The following is a 22,132-nucleotide window of genomic DNA, read 5'->3' as shown; positions in this document are numbered from 1 at the left end:
AGAAAATGGTACTCTGGAGTGATGAATCAAGGTTCACCTTTCACCTGTTTTCCAGTTTGATGGCAGCAGTGGGTGTGGAATCAGCCTGGTGAACGCTTCTTACTAGTGTGTTGTACCCACAGCAAAGTTTGGTGGTGGATTAGTATGGTGTGGGATGCATTCAGCTGGTTTGGAGTGGGACCACTGGTCATTGTCCATGGTTGCATGAAGGCAGCTCAGTACCTTGATATTCTGGATAATCAGATGCTGCCTACATTGTGGAGTTGTTATGGAATGGACCTGTGTTACTATCAGGATGACAATGTTCATGCCACAAAGCTGTAGCTGTTATCAAATGGTATGAAGAGATGGGTGTTAAATGCCTGCACAGTCCTGACCTCAATTCCATCCAACACCTGTGAAACGAATTGGAGTGCCGATTGCAGTTCAGAGCAGCCCGTCCTCGATCTGTTGCTGAACTCAATGCTACAGTGATGTAGGAATGGAGACAAATCCACCTGATGTCTGCCGCACATTGATGGAAAGCCTCCCTAAAAGAAATGGTGCAGGAGGTGATCAAAGCCAAAGGTGGACATACCCGAAATTAAGGTTCGCCTGCTGGTATCAACTGTAAATTGCTAAGTGTCTGGACTATTATTTGTAGGCAGTCTGTATGAGTTCTACAGCTCAACTTAATCCATAAGGCATATCCTCATTGACTGTCCTAAGTAGATCAATGAGTGAAGTCAATGTTTTAGTGACAATCTGTATGAGACACTCCATTTTTATCTCATTCCTCAAGTATTCATTTTGTTCTTAAATTTCTATAGGATTAATGTTTACAGTCAAACAGAATGTATATAGATTGTATATTTTATTTACATATATATATATACATATATATATATATATATATATACATACACACACACACACACACACACACACACACACACACACACACACACACACTAGGGGGATCCGCCCTCCCCTGATGCCTAATCCCCCCCAAGTTCTGGACGGGTAGGCCGGTTCTCCTTGAATTCTGATGCCTCAAATTTGAAGATTCAAAAAAAAAAAAAAAAAAAAAAGGGGGGGGGGGGTGTCCCCTGGTGCCTACGGCACCTAATCCCCTGAATTCCAGACTGGTAGGCCGGTTCTCCTTGAATTCTGATGACTCAAATTTTGAAGACTCGAAAGGGGGTTCCCCCCACCCCTGGCGCATACGGTGCCCAACCCCCTGACTTCTGGACTGGTAGGCCTGTTCTCCTTGAATTCTGATGACTCGAATTTTGAAGACTCGACACTCAGGGTAGCCCTGAGTTTCAAAACGTTTCAAATAACTTGACAAAAAAAGTGACAAAAAAAGCTTAGCATTTTATATTATAGAGTAGATGTACTTTTTTTTTTCACAGACAGACACACATTTATTTTATACTTAATTTTATATTATTTTAATCTACATATTCTATATAGTCTATATTTATATGCAATTATACTTAATAATTAATTTTTTTTAGAAAAGATCTTTCGGCTTGCAAACATCTGAAGAAAAAAAAAGTTTGTATGTAGGTCCGATGTGGCTCTTGGGCCTAGGAAACATGGTATATAGGAAACCAGCCCTGATATATATATATATATATATATATATTCAATTTTTTTTTGTTTGTTTCTGTACATACTTTCATACACTATCCTACATTAACATTTTGCAATGCACCTGCATTAACTACCAGTTTTCCTATACATAATATGGTAATTATTTAAGAGTTTATTTCTTATTGCCTGTGTCCAAACAATTCATCACGGGAAAATTGATCGCCTACAATTCATTGTGGGAAAATTCATCACGAAAACTATTCATCGTGAGGAAAATTAAGGAGAAGAAAATTCTTTATGGATATATGTGAGAAAAATAAATATTTCCCTTTAATAAGAAATGTTTTAAAAATATTTCTTTTAAAAAATATTTTTTTTTTAAATTTAAGAAATATTTCATATATTATTTAATATTTCGATTATATATAGCTTTCTGAAAATTTTTATTCCGTATAAAGTTATTAATATTCTTTCTCACTGCAGGCTCTGTAGATGGAATATTAATTGTTACAGAACTGGGATAGGATGGTTAGGGAGAAAGAGCACCATATTTAAGAATATTTAGGGATAATAGTTATATCCAACTAACATATTCCTATTAACCATTCTAACTATTAATAGTTAAGCAGAAATGGCACAATATTTAATCAATAATATGCTGGCCTGGTTGGCCGAGTGGTTTTAACATATCTGCTCTCCAGCCAAAAGTCTGCGAGTTCAAATCCTGACCATGGGCATGGATGTTTGTGATTGTCTGTGAAAGCACTAGTGGTGGTCGGCGGCAGATGCCATTGGTGTTAGATGATGAAGGTTGGTGGAGCAATGAGACGAAGGGTTGTAGAGTTAATGCCCTCCCTCGATGAGTCTTTGGAGGTGTGATATAATAAAAATATTTATTCTTCTAACCATTGACTATTTTTTTGTTCTGCACATTTAGAGATCCATCCAGGTGTTATATATATTTTTTTATCTGAACTAATTCAGAAAGAGACTTGTTTCAGTTATTGAATACATGTGTATTCTGAAAAAGACTCCACTTTTCCTGTATACGAAAGACATGTTGTATGCTGCTATCATTTACAGAGCTAGCTTAAGATCATAAGTTCACTTTTGAGTACTTATATTAAAGAAAATGATAATAAAATTATGTAAATCCTATCATCGTTATGTAAATCAGCATAAGCTAAATTGCCATCTGCTGGTGCAATACTAGTCTTTACCTTTTCCTCTAATACTATTGGGTTGGCAAATAAGTTTGTTTGGTTTATGCGTTAGTACAAGTTTACGCTGCTTCACCTGTCGGTATTGTTGTGTTACCGCGCAAAGCTATTGCACAGTTGAAAGGCGACATTTCACATAACCTTTCAATGAATTTTCGTTAGGCCTACTTCAGTTGCATGTGTGTAACATTTTTAGAAATGGAAGGAAATACAGTACATTACCAGCATATTTTGCTTTTCCACAAAAGCATAATTTCTTTCTGTGGGAGACCCTTAAAGCCATGGTGTACGAAACGCCTGTTGCCTCTGACATGGACCTTGTGGAAAGAATCGCCATTGCCGCTGCTGCTAATATCCAGGAAACTCCCAAGTATTTTTGAAAATGTACAGCAATCAATACGTCATCAGTCAGGCATACATCACTGCTAATGGTCGTAACTTTGAGCACCTGATGTGAAACCATATTATGTATCCAACTACTATTGAAATGTTCAGTTATGCTAATAAAGTTTTTTACACTACTTACTGTCTTGTGTTATTTCTGTATCTTTGTATCCCCGTTAGTACCTTCCATTGGCGTTTTCCGGTCATGCTTTCCTATGTGAATATGGTTGATTTTGATGTTCTCTACCTCCCCTCAAAGTTTGTATATGTGGAATTTTGAACCACCCAGTGTGTGTGTGTGTGTGTGTGTGTGTGTGTGTGTGTGTGTGTGTGAAAGAATGATCATTAACTCGGTTAACATACATATTTTTATAAAGAATTGAATGACTACAACCGAGATTTAAGTAAAAAGGTTTTAATATAAAAACACGACTAGTTTCAGCTTAACAGTCTTCATCAGGTGAGTTAATAAAAGAAAGAAAAAAGAAAAAAACACTAAAACACTGAAGCTTAAATAAACTATGAACATCATAGGGAGTCTCTATACATAAATGACACTAAATCGTTGCGGTTGTATTTAAAGCTGTTCTTTCGTTAATTGTATTGTTGGGAAAGTGTGTGCTAGTAGCATCTCGTGAACGCCAGTACATGATTATAGCTGTATGACAATCTGGGAGGTTGTAGCTCAAGTTATTATTTAGATGAACAGGATTGAAGATGATTTCTCTAGATTCCACAATTTTTCTCTCTAGTTCATCATTGCAACGGAAGATGTTAGTAGATTTTTCCCAGCAGACCTTGTGACTTTGGTTTTCATCATTAGGATTAGCCAAGAAAAGGATATGACTAGATAATGCACTGGCTCACTGTCTCTTGTAAGTAATGTCCCTCATGTGTTCTTCCATACGCAATTCGACAGATTTGTCGGTCTGCCCAAAATGAGGAATATCGCAATCACACAATATTTTATATACACCAGGGTATTTTAGTTGATGATGACAAGGCTTTGGCTGGCTTATTAAGAAACGGATCTTTGGAAGTGGAGTGAACAAGATTCTGATCTTGTATTTTCTTAGAACTTTTGCTAATTTGCGTGAAACTGTACTTATGTAAGGAATAGATATATTGCCTTTGAATCTATTTGTTTCTTCTGAGTGATGTCTAGGAGGATTAAGAAGGAATTTTTCAATGATTCTCTTGGAATATCCATTAACTTCGAAAGAAGTTTTCAGATGGTTTATTTCTGTAAGAAGTTCATTTGGGTCATCCAGAAGAGAACGGGCGCTATGTCCCAAGGTGGAAATTATTCCAAGCTCATGAAGAGAGAAGTGATGGGACCGACTATGCAGATATCTATTGGTATGTGTAGGTTTTCTATATACCGATATTTTGAGTTTACCAGAAGAGCGAGTCAGTTTGACATCAAGAAAAGACAAGGAATTATCCGTTTCAAGCTCGGCAGTAAATTTAATACTTTGATGTCGGCTATTGAGATGTTCGAGGAAAACCATAAGGGAATCATGTCCATGGCTCCAAACAATGAAGACATCATCCACATAACGTTTCAAAACTTTAGGTGTTAAAATAAAGGAAGAGAGAGCTTTGGTTTCAAAAACCTCTAAGTAAATATTTGCAAGTACAGGGGATAAAGGATTACCCATAGCCAGTCCATGATTTTGTTTGTATATATGATCTTGAAATTTGAAGTAACCGGACCTGATGCAATGTGTAAGCAAGGCTAACATTTTTTTGGATAACTTGTCCTTGAGTAATGTTAGGACTTCATCTGTTGGGACATTAGTGAACAAAGAAGTTATGTCCAAGCTAGTGATGATGTCATCTTCATTAACTGCAATATCTTTGATGTATGTAACAAATTCTGTAATGTTCTTGATAAACTGATTAAAGGTTGTATGTCAGAGAATTGATACCTTCTACAATTGGGCATAATGGAGTGTTCTCTTTATGGATTTTAGGAACACCATATATGTGAGGAATTAATGGATGGAGAGAGCATAGAGATAAGCGAATGTTTCGGGATAATTCAGTTGTTGTTTTTAATAAGTTGTTTGTACAATTTGAAGTTCACGAGTTGAATCTCTCTCGAGTATTAAGTAGGTATCATTATGTAGTAATTCAAGCATTTTATTCTGGTAATCTTCAGAATTGAGGATGACCGTTGCATTGCCTTTATCCGCAGGAAGAATTATTATATCTCTGTTGTTTTTTTAAACTTTTAATAGCTTTGCTTTCTGTTGAAGTAATGTTATCTGCAGGTGGTTTTATTATTATTATTATTTTTTATTATCTCACCTGATGAAGGCTGTTAAGCTGAAATTAGTCGTGTTTTTATATTAAAACCTTTTTACTTAAATCTCGGTTGTAGTCATTCAATTCTTATATATATATATATATATATATATATGCATGCTCCCAAAGTGAAATAAGTAATTAATTAATTACTTCTCTTGTGAAACATTCACAAGAATGTTTCACAAGAGAAGCTGTTTCACAAGATGTTTCTCTTGTGAAATATGATGTTTCACAATAGAAACATCATGTCTTTAACAACCGACTAGATAGTGTACCCTCTCTCTCCAATGAGATGTGGATTCGAAACTTGCAATGAGCAAGGATGTTTGTAATTGTTTTTAAGTAAGAGATGAATTTCGTTGTCTGATGTGCGACCATAGCACTGAAATGGTTTGAGTGGTTTCCATGTTTGGTCATGGAATTTGAACATGATTTCTGAACAAGGTTAAAATGAATAAAAATTACAACAAAACTAACTACAAATAGGAAACTCACTAATCAATAAATATATTACTTTCATTGTATAAGAATAAAAATCTAATTAGAACCTAAACAAATAATGCATAAATACATAAAAAAAAACTATATTTTGTGAAATTTATCTTGCACTGCATATACTTTTTATATATTGGTATCAATGCAATATCATCATTATGTAAATCAATTTTATAGCGAATAACGTTTAACTCACAACCAAGTTTTCAGCGAATTTTTTCCACAATGAATAGTTCCCATGATCCCTTATTACCTTATGTACCACACTCACATTGGTATTAGCATGATATGCAAAATAAGTAATAAACAAATAAATAATTCAAAAAAACTGGTAGCTAATGCAATACATAAACAAGTATAAAACAGTGTATGAAAAAAGAGTACAAAAATAGGTACAGAAACAAAACAAAAAAGTCGAATCTGTATACAATCTATAAATAAAACTTTTTTTTTATATCAGCCCCTTATCCCCTTCCCCCCCCCCCCCCCCCCCCACACACACACAAGAGGTCCCAAGACCTATGACAACAGTACTATGTGTGGGTAAATGATTAGAAGGAAGAAAGTAAATTGTTGATGTGCTTTCTGAAGACCTGAAGGTTATAGTCATTGGGAAAAACAGTATGGGGCAGACTATTCTGAAGAGCAGAGCAGTGTAGGTACAGAAAAGTAGACAAGAAATGAAGACAATGGATGAGAAGTTGGTTCAACGAATCTGTAGTTGAACTGTATATGGTACTGACCAGCAACTGCTTGTGTTTATATACAAGGAAGTTGAAGAATGGTAGGTATTTGACTAACTGCTTCAGCATTAAATTTTGCAATATGGAAAAAAGTATTCCAGTCAACTTGGTCCAGTTTCCACATGGGCATGTGTGTAAGAGGATATGGTGCAAATAACAGGAAAATTATCACTTCCATAGATCTCTTTGACATCTCACATGATGCAGTGGAAAAATATAATAAATTTAGTTTAATCCTTTATCCAAGTGTGAGCAAACAAAGTTTGCACCTGCAAATATCTTGAGGACTGAGGCAAGGTGGTGCATCTGTTGGCAACTCGTAGCAAAGGTGGACCAAGCTGTCATCACTCTTTGTCTCAATATCTCCCACCATGCAAAGCACATCTCCTTGCAGAGATGTATAATACTATACATTGAAGGAAGGGCCATTACTCAGACCGGTTTCGACCTTTATTAAGGTCTCGTCAGTGAGAGACAGACCCGGAAGTGGTGGCAATAAGGCAGAAGCAATGGAGAGGTCATATTTACCTTCCCTCAATGCATGGTAACTTGCCTGCAAGGAGATGTGCTTTGCATGGTGGGAGATACTGAGACAAGGAGTGATGAGAGCTTGGTCCACCTTTGCTACGAGTTGCCAACAGATGCACCACCTTGCCTCAGTCCTGAAGATATTTTCAGGTGCCAAATTTGTTTGCTCACACTTGAATAAAGGATTAAACTAAATTTATTATAGTCTAACCAAGTGTAAAATAAACTTCCAACAGTGGAAAAATGGTGGGGGGGGGGGGGGGGAAGCAGATCGTAAGATCTATTGCAGAATACGAGCAGGTGGAAGAAGATACTGACTATTGTTAAGGGAGAGATCACAATTGTTGAGCATTTCCTCAATATAAGTCCTTATCCACTTGTGTTGGCACTACCCCACAGTGTTGTGTTTATTAAAGTCACCCACGAGAAGCATGAACTGAGGCAGTTGATAAAGAAGATTATCAAGTTCGATCTCATTTAACTCACAACCAAGTGTTAAATAAATGGAACATACTGTAATAAGAAATCTGCCATAATTTTTAAATCTTTAATTTTTGACTTCTGTGAAAATAAAAAAGAGCAAATATCAAAAATCGAAGAATTAATAGAATGGGATCACCATTTAAGTCTTACTTTAGATGAGTGGACCAGTATTGGTATTTCAGAGTTGTTCATTCCAATTAAACAAACATTTTAAAATTAGGATTAATTCGTACACAAATGTTCATCAACTGATATTGAAAATATTGTGAAATATACAAATGCAAGAATTTGAAATAATTTTTTTTTAAAAAAAAAAAAAAGAAAAGAAAACTTTTGTGGCTATAACAGATGGAGAAAGGGTGATGCTGAAGTTTCTATGTGAATGCTCAGATACAAATTTACTCTGCCTTAATCATGTTATTTATTTAGCAATTATTAACACATATTATAAATATATAATATATATACTTAAAATATAAATTTTCATGGGCAAAATTGTACAGTCCTAAGTTGTTCATGTTGTACTGCCATAGTACAATGTATACCCTCCCCACCTTTGTAGGGGGAGCACATATCAGGAATTTAATGATGAAGTTTTATAATAAATGAAAAAAAAAAAGCTGTATGACTAAATACTAAATTAATGCAATGAAATTTCAAGAACAATACTCAGGATAATTTATTAACAACACACAAAGATTATTTGTGATTAGTGAAAAAAAATTTATATATATTTATAAATAATGGACGGAACAAACTCACATTGTCAGCAAATGGATGATATGTGGGTGGTCTTGGGAAGACATCATAAAGAGATGACACATATGTTATAAGAGATTTTTCATCTGGTTCAGGGGTATCAACATCTAATTTATAAAAAATAATATGTTTAAATTTATATTAATTGAAATACAGTGAAACATACTGAAACTGAAATGTAATTAAAATATGAGAAAACTACCATACGTATATATAAATATATAAGATGATATTTGAAGCTAATAAGCCTGAACCTTTGAATTCATCGATGGAAAACATTGTCAAGTAATCATCTAGCTAATCTATAACAGTAATATATATTGTGTAGTACTATGTCAGATGCATGGATGTATTGAGTTCTAATGAGCTTTTGTTTTTATGTTATGTTAATTAGCATGTTAATATACTAATGTATTAATAATATTATATATTTTGTATAGAAATATGTGTACTTAATAAATGTATTAATTACAGTCTACATGTAAGCATTCATTACAGTAAGTATTTTGTTTTTTGTTTTTTTTTTCAACTAAATCCTAATGAAACCTTACTGTTGTCATGATCACATGAATTACAATACACAAAGCTTGACATAAACAATAATAAAACATTACAAATAATTTCACCGATTATCTCATAGATGAAGACATAGTTCATAAATGGCATAAATGCCTGTGCGATTTCTATGCTTACAATAATGTAAGCATATAAATTATATCAAAGGTAATCTGTAAGAAGCTGTTCAGTGGTAAGTGTAAAATTTCGGGGTTTTCTCACTCCAGATTCTAAGATGTCTGTGCACTATTGTGGAATAAAAGCAACTTAACCAACAGCTTATGGCAAGTCTGCAATATTAATTTCTCGAAAAAAATTATTTTTATAAATGAATAAACTCCAGTAATAATACTTCATTCAGGTTTTAATTATTAAAATATATATCATTGCAGTAAAACTTCACATTTCATGAAAAAATAATTGATCAACAGATAAGATATAACTTAAGTGAAAAAGTGTTTTTAAACGGTGTATAGTGTGACTTCTGTCACGAACTGTGCTACATTTTTTTGGTATTGGTATTTCAATACCAAAAATAGTGTAATAGTGTTGCTGTGTGGTGTTGCTTTTGGAATTTAGTTGATGTTTATATTGTGTTATTTTTTCTGTTACCGAGAAGGTGAAGTCAGAGTCGGACACATCTGGTGGAAGAGAAGAAGAAGATAAGTTTTTGTATTTAGTATAGTCAAATAGTTTATTATAGTATCACATGAGTAAATCAGCCTACAGCAGAGCGTATAACGTAGTATAGTAGAGCGTTTAGTATTTAGCATTTATTTGTAGTAGTTCCCAGGCACTATTTGAATGATGGCGACAGCCGCAAATCCAATTACAAATGCCATGTCACCAAGTCCTCCCCCATTTAAGGACTCTATTTTGCATAACATAATACAGTATTTTGTGTCATGTGGTGCTTGTGATATGTATGTGTCCCAGGAAGTTGGATATGTGGCAGGTGAGAGAAGGGGGAATGCATATATTATTATTACTATTTTTATTATTACATCACACCTCCAAGGAGTCCAAAGACTCATCGAGGGAGGGCATCTACTCTACAACTCTTTGTCTCACTACTACACCAACCTTCATCATCTAACACCAATGCCATCTACCACCACTAGTACTTTCACAGACGATCACAAACATCCATGCCCATGGCGGGATTCGAAACTGCAGCCTTTTGGCTGGAGAGCGGATACGCTACCAACTAGGCCGGCAAATATGTGCAAAGGGAGGAACTTAGTGAGTTAGATATTACAATAACTGACCTCGTTGCATCTGGGGTGGTAGAATCTCAACCTAGAGAGATGTGTGATAGAGGGTGAGAATGATGAGTGGAATATGAATGAAAAAATAAGAGTGGGGAGTGTGGAAAGCTTGAATGATTGCAACGTTTTCGGAGATTGTCTTGATTGGGAGGATGAATGGCAAGCAAGAATGGCTAACTTGCAGAGAGAGGTGAGCTGAAAGAAGAGGTGGAATGTCTTGGGAATGAAATGAGAAGTATGAAAGATGAGATTAGTCGAATCAGAGTAGGAGTGAGAGAGCGTTATAAGAATGATAGAAGAGGGGAGAATAGAAACAGTAGAAGAGAGGGAATTATGGGAATGACAGAAGAGGAGAGAATGGAAACATTCGGAAAGAGGGAATAGGAAGAATCTGAGGGAGTGCTGGAACCGAGGAATAGAGTTGAGAGTAATAAAGAGGAGAGAGAAAGAGTGAGGGATGCAGGCGAGCAATCAAGGAACAGAGTGGTAAGAGGTTTGATATATGGAGACTCGATGATCCGTGGTGTGCAAGATAGGATGCCAGAAGAGTGTTTACCTGGAGGAACAATAGAAAGTGTGGCCATGGCAATTAAGCGGAATGAAAGTGTGGATGAGATGATTGTGATGGTAGGCACGAATGACTTGAGAATCAGTAAAAAGAAAATGCAGAGACGAAAGATAGTGTATGTTACCCAGGTATGATAATAATGAGCTGAGCAAAAAAAGCAATAATAAAAAATAGCATAATAGCCAGAATGTGTCAGAAGAGAGGATTGAAATATGTGGATGCTTGGAGGGCATTTGAGGACAGAAAGGAGCTGTATGCGAGAGACTGCTTGCATCTGAAAGAGGAAGGACGTAGGCATCTGGAGAGACTGCTGTTTTCTGAATGAGCCTGTGCATCAATGCAGGGAAACTAGAATTCCCAATGTGGATGGTAGCAGGAGTGGCCTCTTGGGGAAATGGCTGCTTGGGGGGAGGGGAGGGGGGCAACATCAGGTATCACTAAGTCCAGTGGAGTCTGGAGGAGATAATGATAGGTATAGAAGCAGTGACATTTTTATACTTTACATTAATGCCAGGAGTATCCGGAATAAAGGAGATTAATTGGTGGAGTTGATAGCATCAGATTGGCCAAATATTATTGGGATCTCCGAGACGTGGTTGACAGAAGATGATATAATAACAGGAATAGAAGTAGCAGGGTACAGCATTTTTCAGCAGGATAGGAAGGAAAAATGTGGTGGTGGAGTACTGTTAGCCACCACTCTTGGAGGACTATGTCCTCTAAGAGTGGTGAGTACTGTTAGCCACCACTCTTGGAAGACTATGTCCTCTAAGAGTGAGGGCTTTGGAAGGCAATGACACTAATGGTTTTAAAAGCATATGTGTGAGGTAGAGGTAGGAAAGACAGGATATTTATTAGGATGTTGCTACAAACCAAGGAGCACAGAGAGTGGGAAGCAGGAGATGTTTAGGCAGTTGAGCTTGGAAAGTGCATGAAGAATGACTGTTATGGGAGATTTTAGCCATAGCAGTATAAGTTGGGAAGAGGAAAATGCATATAGCAATAAGGGAATGGAATTTCTGGAATTCTCAAGGGACAGATGTCTTAGGTAATATGTAATAGAGGGAACAAGAGGTTCAAGAGTTTTGGATTCGGTCATAGCATTGGAAGAGCTGATAACCGAGATGACATCTCCCCCACCCCCTGCTGTCGGAGAGAGAGAGGGGGGGGGGGGAGTGACCATGTAGTTTTGACTTGGAAGGTGAACAGACATGCAGGAGTATCAAAGGGAAAATATGTGGAATTATAAGGCTTCTAATAGTCTTAGATATCAACTTGGGACAGTTCCATGGAAGGCAGAATTGGAAAGCCAGGATATCATTAGTGCATGGGAAACTGTGAAGGAATATTTGTTGGCAGCAATAGTAAGCTGTATTCCAAGAGTGAAGAGGAGGACACAATTTGGTATAAAGTGGATGACAAACAATATTAAACAGGAGCTGCATGTGAAAAAGAGGGGTGAAGAGCAGATGCATGAAGAATATAAGACTCAGCCCAGGAGAGTGACTAGTATAGTAAGGAAAGCGAAACTGGAATATGAGAAGAGATTGGCATTAAGATCCAAAGAAAATCTTAGGGAATTTTTTTTTTTCTTTTTTAGCTATGTGGCCAGTAGGAAGAGAAATGATGGTCGAAGAATGATATTGTGGGATAAAAATGGGAATAGAGTGACTGATGCATAGGACATAGTAGAGTTGTTCAATAAACACTTCATTGGAGCATTTCATCCTGGAGAAGTAAATTTCAATACTAGAGGGATAGGGTAAGTTCGAGGTTTAGAGGTGCAAGAGGAAAGTGTGTTCCAAATACCGAGTACCCTAAATGTCAGTAAAGTTGTGGGACTGGATGGTATTTCACCATGGGTTTTGAGAGAATGTGCTAAAGAACTGACAGCTCCATTGACCTGGTTTTTCAATGAGAGTCTGGCTACAGGAAAGGTACCTAAGGAATGGAAAGAAGTTAAGATAGTGCCATTGCATAAGGGCAATAGCATATGTCTAACTACAGGCCAGTTTGTGTTTCATCAGTAGTTGCAAAGATCTTGGAGAAATTAGTGAGGGACCATATGCAGCATTGAACAGATGAGGGTAATGTTCTCTGTGAGAGTCGATATGGATTTGTCAAGAGGTGCTCTTGCTTTAGTAATATGATTGCCTTTTATAATAAAGTGACAAGTGCAGTTGATGAGAGAAAGGCATATACCACCATTTTTTTTTTTATTTTGCAAAGGAATTTGACAGGGTGCCACATGATAAGCTGATATTTAAGTTGCAGCACGTGGGTTTAGATGTCAGGTTAGTCAACTGGATTCAGGATTGGCTGTCTGATATGTATCAGAGAGAGGTGTATGGTGGGGCAGTATCAAGGAGACAGAAGGTTACAAGTGGAATCCCACAGGGCTCAGTCATGGGGACCTGTATTGTTTAACCTTTATATCAATGACATTGTCAATGAATTGCAGGGAGATATTCAATTGTTTGTAGATGATGTGAAGCTGAAAAGGGTTATTAGTAATAGTGCAGATGCAGCAACCCTGCAAAAGGATTTGAATAAACTAGGCAGGCAAGTGGGTGAATGAATGGGGATGTCTGTTTGATGCAGCAAAATGTAAAGTCTTGAAGTTTGGAATACATCGATGGGAGGCTGTATACTCAATTGGAGGAGCTGTACTGGAGGAAGTAGTGGGAGACAAGAGATCTGGGGGGGGGGGGGGGGGTGATTGATAGAAAAATAAAATTCAGGGAACATATTGCAAAGGTGGTGAAGGTAAGTCAGAGAATTGCTGCAATACTGAGAAGGATGCTGACCTGCAGAGATAAAAGAGTTATTGTTCCATTGAATAAGACCCTGATCAGGCCACACTTAGACTACTGTTCTCAAATTTGGTGCCCAGGATTTGAGGGGAATAAATTAACTGTGGAAAGGATACAGAGGCAGATACAAACATGGTTTCAGGACTGTACAATGTTAGTTATGAGGATCAGCTGAGGGGACTGCAGAGTTTGTAGATAGAAGAAAGAGAGGTGATATGATTGAGACTTTTAAACTGTTGAGAGGTAGTTACAGGATTGACACTGGGGAGTTCTTTCGCTTGATGGAACAGCAGGAAGGCGTGATGACAAGGGGCAATCCCTGGAAGTTGCAAAAGGTAGCTGTGAGCAAGAGGGTGAGGAGTAGTTTCTTTGCATGGAGGGTGGTTGAACCGTGAAATGCATTGCCTGATAGAGTGGTGAAAGCAAGAATGGTCAATGGATTCAAGGAGTGGTATGATATACTGTGTTTCCTAGGAAGTACCTTCCACAATGAGTCTTTTGATTCCATGGACTTTATTAATAAAGTCCATGGGGGAAAAAATTCAATATACAAGACTAAATCCTTAACTAAAGTTTGTTAATGCAAGCAAGCCCTACCTAATAGTATTTAATAAGTATCTGGAATTGGAATATTCTTTATTAGAGAATCAGTAAGTTCTGCAATTACAGTCCTATATGTGCTTCAAATATGTGATCAACTTATATTTGCCCACATGTAAACAGACATAAGTTTCAAATTCCATATAAAAACTTATTTTACTGGATTCTACAGTCATACCATTTTTGTTTTTATTATGAAGTCTGATACTTAATTCAAACACTTCATTAGAAATTGTGCTACTTACTCTACAGGTTCATTTGAGAATGCAATTAATGATTTCAACTTTTCTGCATATTCACTGTTTTTATAGCAAATTTCTGAGTAACTGTGTGTGTGTGTGTGTGTGTGTGTGTGTGTGTGTGTGTGTGTGTGTGTGTGTGTGTGTGTGTGTGTGTGTGTGCGTGCGTGCGTACAGTGAGTATAGTATACAGCAGTAAACAACTCTATAATTATTAACATGAATCTCAGTTTAACTTCAAACTTTTCCTTCTCATCATACCTCCTATTTTCATTCTTTGGAAAATCTTTTGTTCATCTGCATTCCTTGAAAATTTCAACTACAGAAAATCAAGTCTATATTTTCTTACCAATTATGAATCCGCCATTTTTGTTATTGTAAATTAAAAAAGAATTATCAAAGCATTGTGTTAACAAGGTGTATTGATTTTACCACACACACACACACACCAATTCACAGTAAGAAAAACTTGCATTCAAATCCCAGCAATGACTTAAGGAATTTTCTAAGCCTGTTCATACAAGGTTGAATTTACTGTTTTTAGATAAAAGCAGGACTTTCTCCATTATTCTGCAAAGATCAGATAATACCTACAACTAATATATACAGGTAGTTCTCACTTTACAAATTCCTGCTTTGCAAATTTTTATCTTTATGAATTTTTTGGATCGGAATTTTTATTTTAAATTGTACGTGGTGAAGGACGTAAGGATCGTATGAACGTAAGGATCAGTTACAACGAGCATCAGTCACTCACAAACCTTGGAGACGCGAGTTTGTTATTCGTAGTTTTCTTCAATTATACCTGATTTTTTATTTTGTTTTCTTTTTAACTATAACCCTTTCACTGTGATTGCGACATTTAAAGCACATTATCTGAAAGATACTTTTGAAATGTTCATAGAAGCCACTAATAAAGATGGAAACATTTCTATCAAAAAGTTTTGGAAGAGATTCAACATTTCAGACAATTCGGGTAACACAGAGTACCTGGCTTAAAGTTTCCAAAAAAACTATGAAAGGCGTATAGCATAAACTTTGCCATCAGTTTAATGATAATTTCGAAGGCTTTGAAGACCCAACAAAGATTGTGAATTCTGAAACTCAAGTGATCTTAGGTATGACTAACCCGTTGCAAATAGAAGTTTCAGAAGGTGATGTTAATGAGCTGCTGCAATCTCACACTATGGAACTATCACCCAATGATCTCCTTGAATTAGAGGAACAAGAAAGAAACGAAAAAGAAAAAGACAAAGAAGATAACGAATATGAAGCTCCAACTCAGTTTTTCACTTTAAAAGGCCTAGAAGAAGCACTTAAACTTCTTGAAAAAGCTCAAGCAATCTTTGAATCACAAGATTCAGACTTTGAACAATTTAATACATTTTCCCATGAAATGAATAATGCTTCTATTTGCAATCGAGCTATTTTAAACAAAAAGAAGCGAAAGTCAACGAAGCAGATGACATTCGAGACCTTCTTTCATAAAAAAAAAAAAAAAGATGCAATGAAGCTTCCTAATATATCTCCTACTACTTCAACGGCTGCCGATTCACCGATTCACCCAGTGATATAGAAATGAGCTAATTTTTTTTTTCAAAGAATCTTTTTTAATTAAAAATTTTTTTATGTTATTTTTTAAATATTTAAATCTTTGGTCAGTAAAGTCTTTTCGTATAATTTAATATTCATTTTATATGTTATATTCCTTCCTACGAACATAACTCTTGCTTATAGCCTTATTTTTAATGCAAATAAACTCCTGCTTTATGAATTCCTGATTTACGAACGGTCGCCAGGAACCAATTAATTCGTAAGGGCAGGAACTCTGTATATGGACATACATACACACACACAACATACACACAGTCAACTCTCACTATAACAAACTCATTGGAGAAATTTTGTTACAGTAGAAAAGTTACTATAGTGAATTTCATTTAGAAATAGCATTATGCCTATGGAAGCTTTAGCTGGAACTTTTTTTTTGTTATAGTGTTTGAGTTTGTAATAACAGCATTTGTTCTAGCAAGTCAACTCTAACATTCCAATAGAACCATGACAAAATAGACCTCCAATGTGCAGACTGCTATGTATGTTTAGTAATTCTATCAACAAGTCAGGGGTGCTTAAGGGTCAAAGCTGTATAACTGAGAGGAGACCTCCACATAGCCTTTAAAGGAATGCGGAGAACCGACCAGGGCTTCTGACCTAATGTCCAATCCTCACCTTCTCGTGGTGCACCCTGTTGGGTATCTACTTTGATACTGAACGAACGAGGATGGGCTGGCAATTTGGGATTTAGCCAACCAAATTGTATTCTTATTGGTTAAACCAAAATAAAAAAATGATGGTATAACATAACAAAATTTCATGCTGGCTGGGGTGTCGCCCAGTTAAACAAAGCCCTGGTTGTTTTTACCAGGGAACCAGAACAAACAGCGAAAAGTCAGCTACTGGAACAAATCTGAAAACACACCCCAACTCAGCATCGCCAGAGTTAAAGATCGGCACTATCAACATAAGAAGCCTGAATGGCAAAGAAATAGAGCTAGCTGAGGAATTAGATAAGCACCAGATCGACATAATAGGGGTGACTGAAACAAAAAAGACAAAAACTGGTGGGTTCTTTCTGAGCAATAAATACAAAATGTTATATTCAGGCAATGACAATCAAGGAAAAGCAGGAGTAGCCATGGTATTCAACACAAAATACGAGGCTAATCTTCTTGAATGGCAGTCAGTCTCAAGTAGAGTAAATGTGGACAAATATGAGAATGGGGAACTGGACAATGAGACTTATTTGTGCCTATGGTCCCACAGAAGGTTCTACTAAGGTAGAAGTGGAGGAATTTTTTGAGGCTTTAGAAAAAGCAACTGACACAATGAAAAAGGAAAAGTTGGTCCTTGTTGGGGATCTAAATAGCAGAGTAGGAAATGATTGTGAGACATACAAAAATATTTTGGGAAAATTTGGAGAAAAGAGCAAAGCTAATAATAATGGCAAATATCTGTTGGATTTCTGCTCAGGAAATGGACTGGTTATTACTAACACCATGTTCCAACATAAAAATGTGCACAAATTCACATGGAGAGAAGAGGCTAGGAATAAGAAAAGTCTCATTGACTATGTTATTGTTGATAGTGATGTATTCTCCCTGGTGCAGGACACCAGAGTGTACAGAGGATTTGAAATTGGAAGTGATCACTATTTAGTCTTGAGCAGGATAAAATTGAATTTCATATTGAAAAGAATAACATGTAAGAAAGTTTTAAAGCGAATAAAAGTTGAGCAGCTCTCAGATGTGAACTGTAGACTAAAATACAGAAATATTATTGAAAAGAAAATGAAAGAGTTTGAGAACAGGAATCAAACCTTGGAGATTCAGTGGCAAACTCTGAAGAAAATATTGATCGATTCTGCCAGAGAGGCATGTGGTGAGGTTGTCTGTAAGGATAAAAAAATCAGAACTCCCTGGTGGACACCGGAAGTTAAAGAGGCAGTGAAGGAAAAGAAGAAAGCATATCAAAAGTTCCTGGCAAATAAGTCAGCTTTTACTCTTACAGAATACAGAGACAAATGTAAGAAAGCTAAACAGTGTGTAAAATTAGCTAAACAAAAGTCATGGGAGGACTTTGGCAAGAATATAGAAAATAAATATCAAGAAGGTGGCAAAATATTCTGGAGGTTGTTGAAGAAGCTTAGGAATGGAGGAAAGAGTGCTGTAAAAGGAATTAGAGATGATAAAGGTGAAATGAAAACAGGAGAAAAAGATATCCTTGAAGTATGGAGTAATTACTTTGAAAAACTGCTAAATGAAACAAGCAGTGATGACAGCACAGTGGTAAAAAACACTGACCAGGCATGCGGTCAGGAATACGTATCCATACTTGAGGTAGAAAAAGCCATCAAAGGCTTGAAATGTGGAAAGGCAGCAGGAGTAGATGATATTCGACCAGAAATGCTGAAGTATGGTGGTATAAGAGTCTTACAGTGGCTGCACTGCATAGTTCAGAAAGCCTGGACAGAGGGACGAATTCCCGATGATTGGAGTAGAGCTCTCATAGTACCCATATATAAAAAGGGAAATAAAACTGAATGTGAGAATTACAGAGGTATTTCCCTACTGAGTGTTCCTGGCAAGATCTATGCAAGTATACTTGAGAAACGGTTGAGAAGAATTGTGGAAGAAAAGCTTGGTGAAGAACAAGCTGGATTCAGGCCAAATAGAGGCTGTCAGGATCAGATCTTCACTTTACGACAAATAGTCGAGAAAGCATGGGATTATAATAAAGATCTGTATTTAAGTTTTGTCATTTTTGGAAAAGGCATATGACAAGGTGCCAAGAGAGAAGCTATTCAATACGCTGCAGTTATATGGTGTCAATGGGGCATTATATCAAGCAATACTTAGTCTTTATTTGAGTTGTGAGTCAGCAGTTAGAATTGAAGGAAGTACAGGAAGATGGTTTAATGTTAAATCTGGTGTGAGACAAGGATGTACATTATCCCCTCTGTTATTCATTATCTATATGGATCACATTATGAAGTAATGTGGTATTAAACCTGATATCAAAATTGGAGATGTTAATGTCAGCTCTTTGCTTTATGCGGATGATGTTATACTTCTAAATAAATCCGCTACAAGTCTGCAAGATTCTCTGACTAAATTGAATAGCTGTTGTAATAGATATGGTATGAAGGTCAGCAATAAAAAGACAAAGACAATGAAAATAGGCAGAATCATTGAAAATGTCAACTGTGTTAGGAATGGAGAACCTGTAGAACAAGTAAAACATTTCAGCTACTTAGGCACAATTTTTACTGAAGATGGTAAACTAAATATAGAAATAGACAACAGAATCAGCAAAGCTGGTATCGTGGGAAGTCAATTGAATAAATTCATATGGAATAAGAAAGAAATTAGTCGGAACACTAAATTAGCTGTATACAAGACTGTGTTCAAACCAATTTTAACTTATGGATCTGAGAGCTGGGTCAGAAGTAAAACACTTGACCAAAGACTAGAGACCGCAGATATGAGAGTCCTGAGAAAGATTAGAGGCGTGAACAGATGGCATTAATGGCAATATCATATTAAAAATGAGGATATTAGGAAAGAACTTGACATTGTCAGCATCCAGGAATGCATTAGCAGAGCTAATCTCAGATGGTATGGTCACTTAAATAGAATGGGAGAGGAAAGATTAGCAAAACAAGTGTTCTCTGCCAGGTTGGCAGGAAAACGACCCAGAGGAAGACCAAGATATAGGTGGATTGATACGGTACAAAGTGCCTTAGACGATAGAAATATAAGATCTGATAATGTTGGAGTCTTGACAAGTAACAGACTGATTTGGAGGAAAATTGTAGATAGGAAGTTAGTAATGATGTAATTTTTTCATGTAGTACTGTCATATCCTGTACACCCCTTGAGGGTACATGGCAGGAATTTGATGATGATCAACAAGTCAAGAAGTGTAATTTCAAGGCATCAACTCACATGTCAAAAACTAAATTTTAGTGAATTGTCACTTGCAATAATTTGCTACTTGGTTAGTAAACAAATAGATATTTATTGTCCTTTCTTTTAATAAGTAAATAAACACAAATCAAAACATTATAAACATAACACTCAATGTCTACTTCAGTTCTATAAAATATGATAACCATTCGCATTCTGGATAGCCTTACCTTCTGGATCAAGAAGCCTTGTAACACCAAATTCATGTTCAGCAATTGAAAATGCATTCTCTAGATTGTCTCTGGCTGTTTTATTTCTCAATGAAAGGAAATCTATTAAATCTGGCCTGAAATAATTTAAGATGCAATAGTATACAACATTCAGAATACACAAAAATAATATTTAACATCAACAGAAACGAAAACATTAAAAAATTTATATTATAAATAAAAAAATTCCTAGTTTAATTTAATTCCATTCGAAATAGATATTATTAATATAAGTAGGAAAAGTAAATTAAAAGTTCCAATTGCTGTTTACATTTTGTTACTTCCAACAATCGTTTATTTGGATTCTATATGGCTACCACCCACAAAATGTAGTACACCTATAATACATTAGTGTCGTAGGTGGGTTAAAATTTCATCATAATTTTTAAAAAAAATTTTATTTTTCATTTTTGTATACTTTGGAAACCTTGCTCTAGAGATCAAAACATGCTTTTTTTTTTTCAAGCAGCTGCTTCAAGCCTCCACAATGAGCAGAGAGTTGGTCTCATACCAAGGAATGAAATTCATTCCCCACTTAATGACTATCATTTGTTTGCCCATCGTGGGCAAACAAATGACAGTCATTAAATGGGGAATGAATTTTCAATTAAATGATAAATCCACAATCTGCTGATTGTATAGTATGTATGTTAGCCACTCATTTTTACTTCTAGAAAAAAATTAAACAGAATTAAAAAAACAAATTTTACAGATGCATTATCAAAATTATGTTACAATGAAAATAATAATAACAAGAAATGATGAAAAAATATGAATTCGTTAATTTTTTTTATATATACAAGATGATGCAAATGACTCCAGAATCAAATATCAGAAACAGCTAATCATTTGACACTTTTAATAATGAAACTGAAATGGGGGGGGGGGGAATCAGGCTTCTGCACAAAAGAGAACCAGTCATAAGAGGAGAACTATATGTCATTAAAAATCCCAGTGTAGACTGAAAAAAGTACAACTGAAATTTGAGAATGCCATAAACATAGAAGTGAATCCAGATTTCGCATGAAAGTAAGGACAAATATAAAGGAAGGAAGTCAACTATGAATTACTTTAAGGTCTTTTTTCCCCCACTATACTCATAAGGAAGATTGAAGCCACCATTTATTAAATTATAGTAATCTAATTGGGGAAAAAAAGTCAGGTGACTTTTCTTTTTTTTCGATTCTTTTGAATTTGGATTATTCCCTATGATTTCAAAATGAAATCATAGGGAATAATCTCCCAAATATCTCTGGACATGGAACTGCAAACTTACACTATTTCCTGTGTGTTGTAGAAACAATCAGTTTTTGTTCAATATCCATACAAACTTAACTTCAAATTTCAATGACCTAATTTCCTGTTTCATTCCATCTACCTCTGTTCTTTTGAAGCAGTTTTTTTCACAAGGTTTCCCCAAGAACTATGACCCCCAGATGTTAAAGAAACATATCAATAACTTCTCTCTTTCTTTAAACCACTTGCTCAAACAGCACTGATCTGCTACAGCTCTGCAACTCTTCTTTTTCTGTACAAGACATGTACTGATTAAACACCTACACACTTTGCTATGTACAAACAAACAGATGCCACAAATTTTTACAAACTTTTTTTTTAATGCAGATTCCATAATAGTCTCTAATGGAAGCAGACAGATAACTTAGTTGACTTCTCCCTAACCTCCTGCATCCTATCATTTCAAAAGAATTCCCACTTCCTAATCTTGCTGTAAGTTTTTTTCACTTGGTTAGACTATAAATTATATATTTAGTTTAATCTTTTATCCAAGTGTAAGCAAACAAAGTTTGCACCTAAAGTATCTTCAGGACTGGGGCAACTCATGGTAAAGGGG

At 35.9% G+C, this 22,132-nt stretch overlaps 1 protein-coding gene across 1 annotated transcript in view; it reads right to left on the bottom strand.

Moving 5' to 3' along the window:
- Positions 1–22,132, bottom strand: part of shot (dystonin-like protein short stop) — a 1,304,552-nt gene that overhangs the window by 1,109,805 nt on the left and 172,615 nt on the right. The window contains exons 7-8 of the mRNA XM_090402172.1: positions 20,242–20,357; positions 8,507–8,610 (exon numbers count right to left, since the gene is read on the bottom strand). Coding sequence (XP_090258298.1) covers positions 8,507–8,610; positions 20,242–20,357 — 220 coding nt within the window. The remainder of the gene's footprint in view (positions 1–8,506; positions 8,611–20,241; positions 20,358–22,132) is intronic.

This window comes from Typopeltis vanoorti, chromosome 12, assembly GCF_054136105.1.
Source record: "Typopeltis vanoorti isolate ZY-2024b chromosome 12, IOZ_Tvanoo_1.0, whole genome shotgun sequence".
NCBI classification, from domain to species: Eukaryota; Metazoa; Arthropoda; class Arachnida; order Uropygi; family Thelyphonidae; genus Typopeltis; species Typopeltis vanoorti.
Note: the sequence above shows the minus strand (reverse complement) of the source record. Positions and strands in the feature narration are given on the sequence as shown.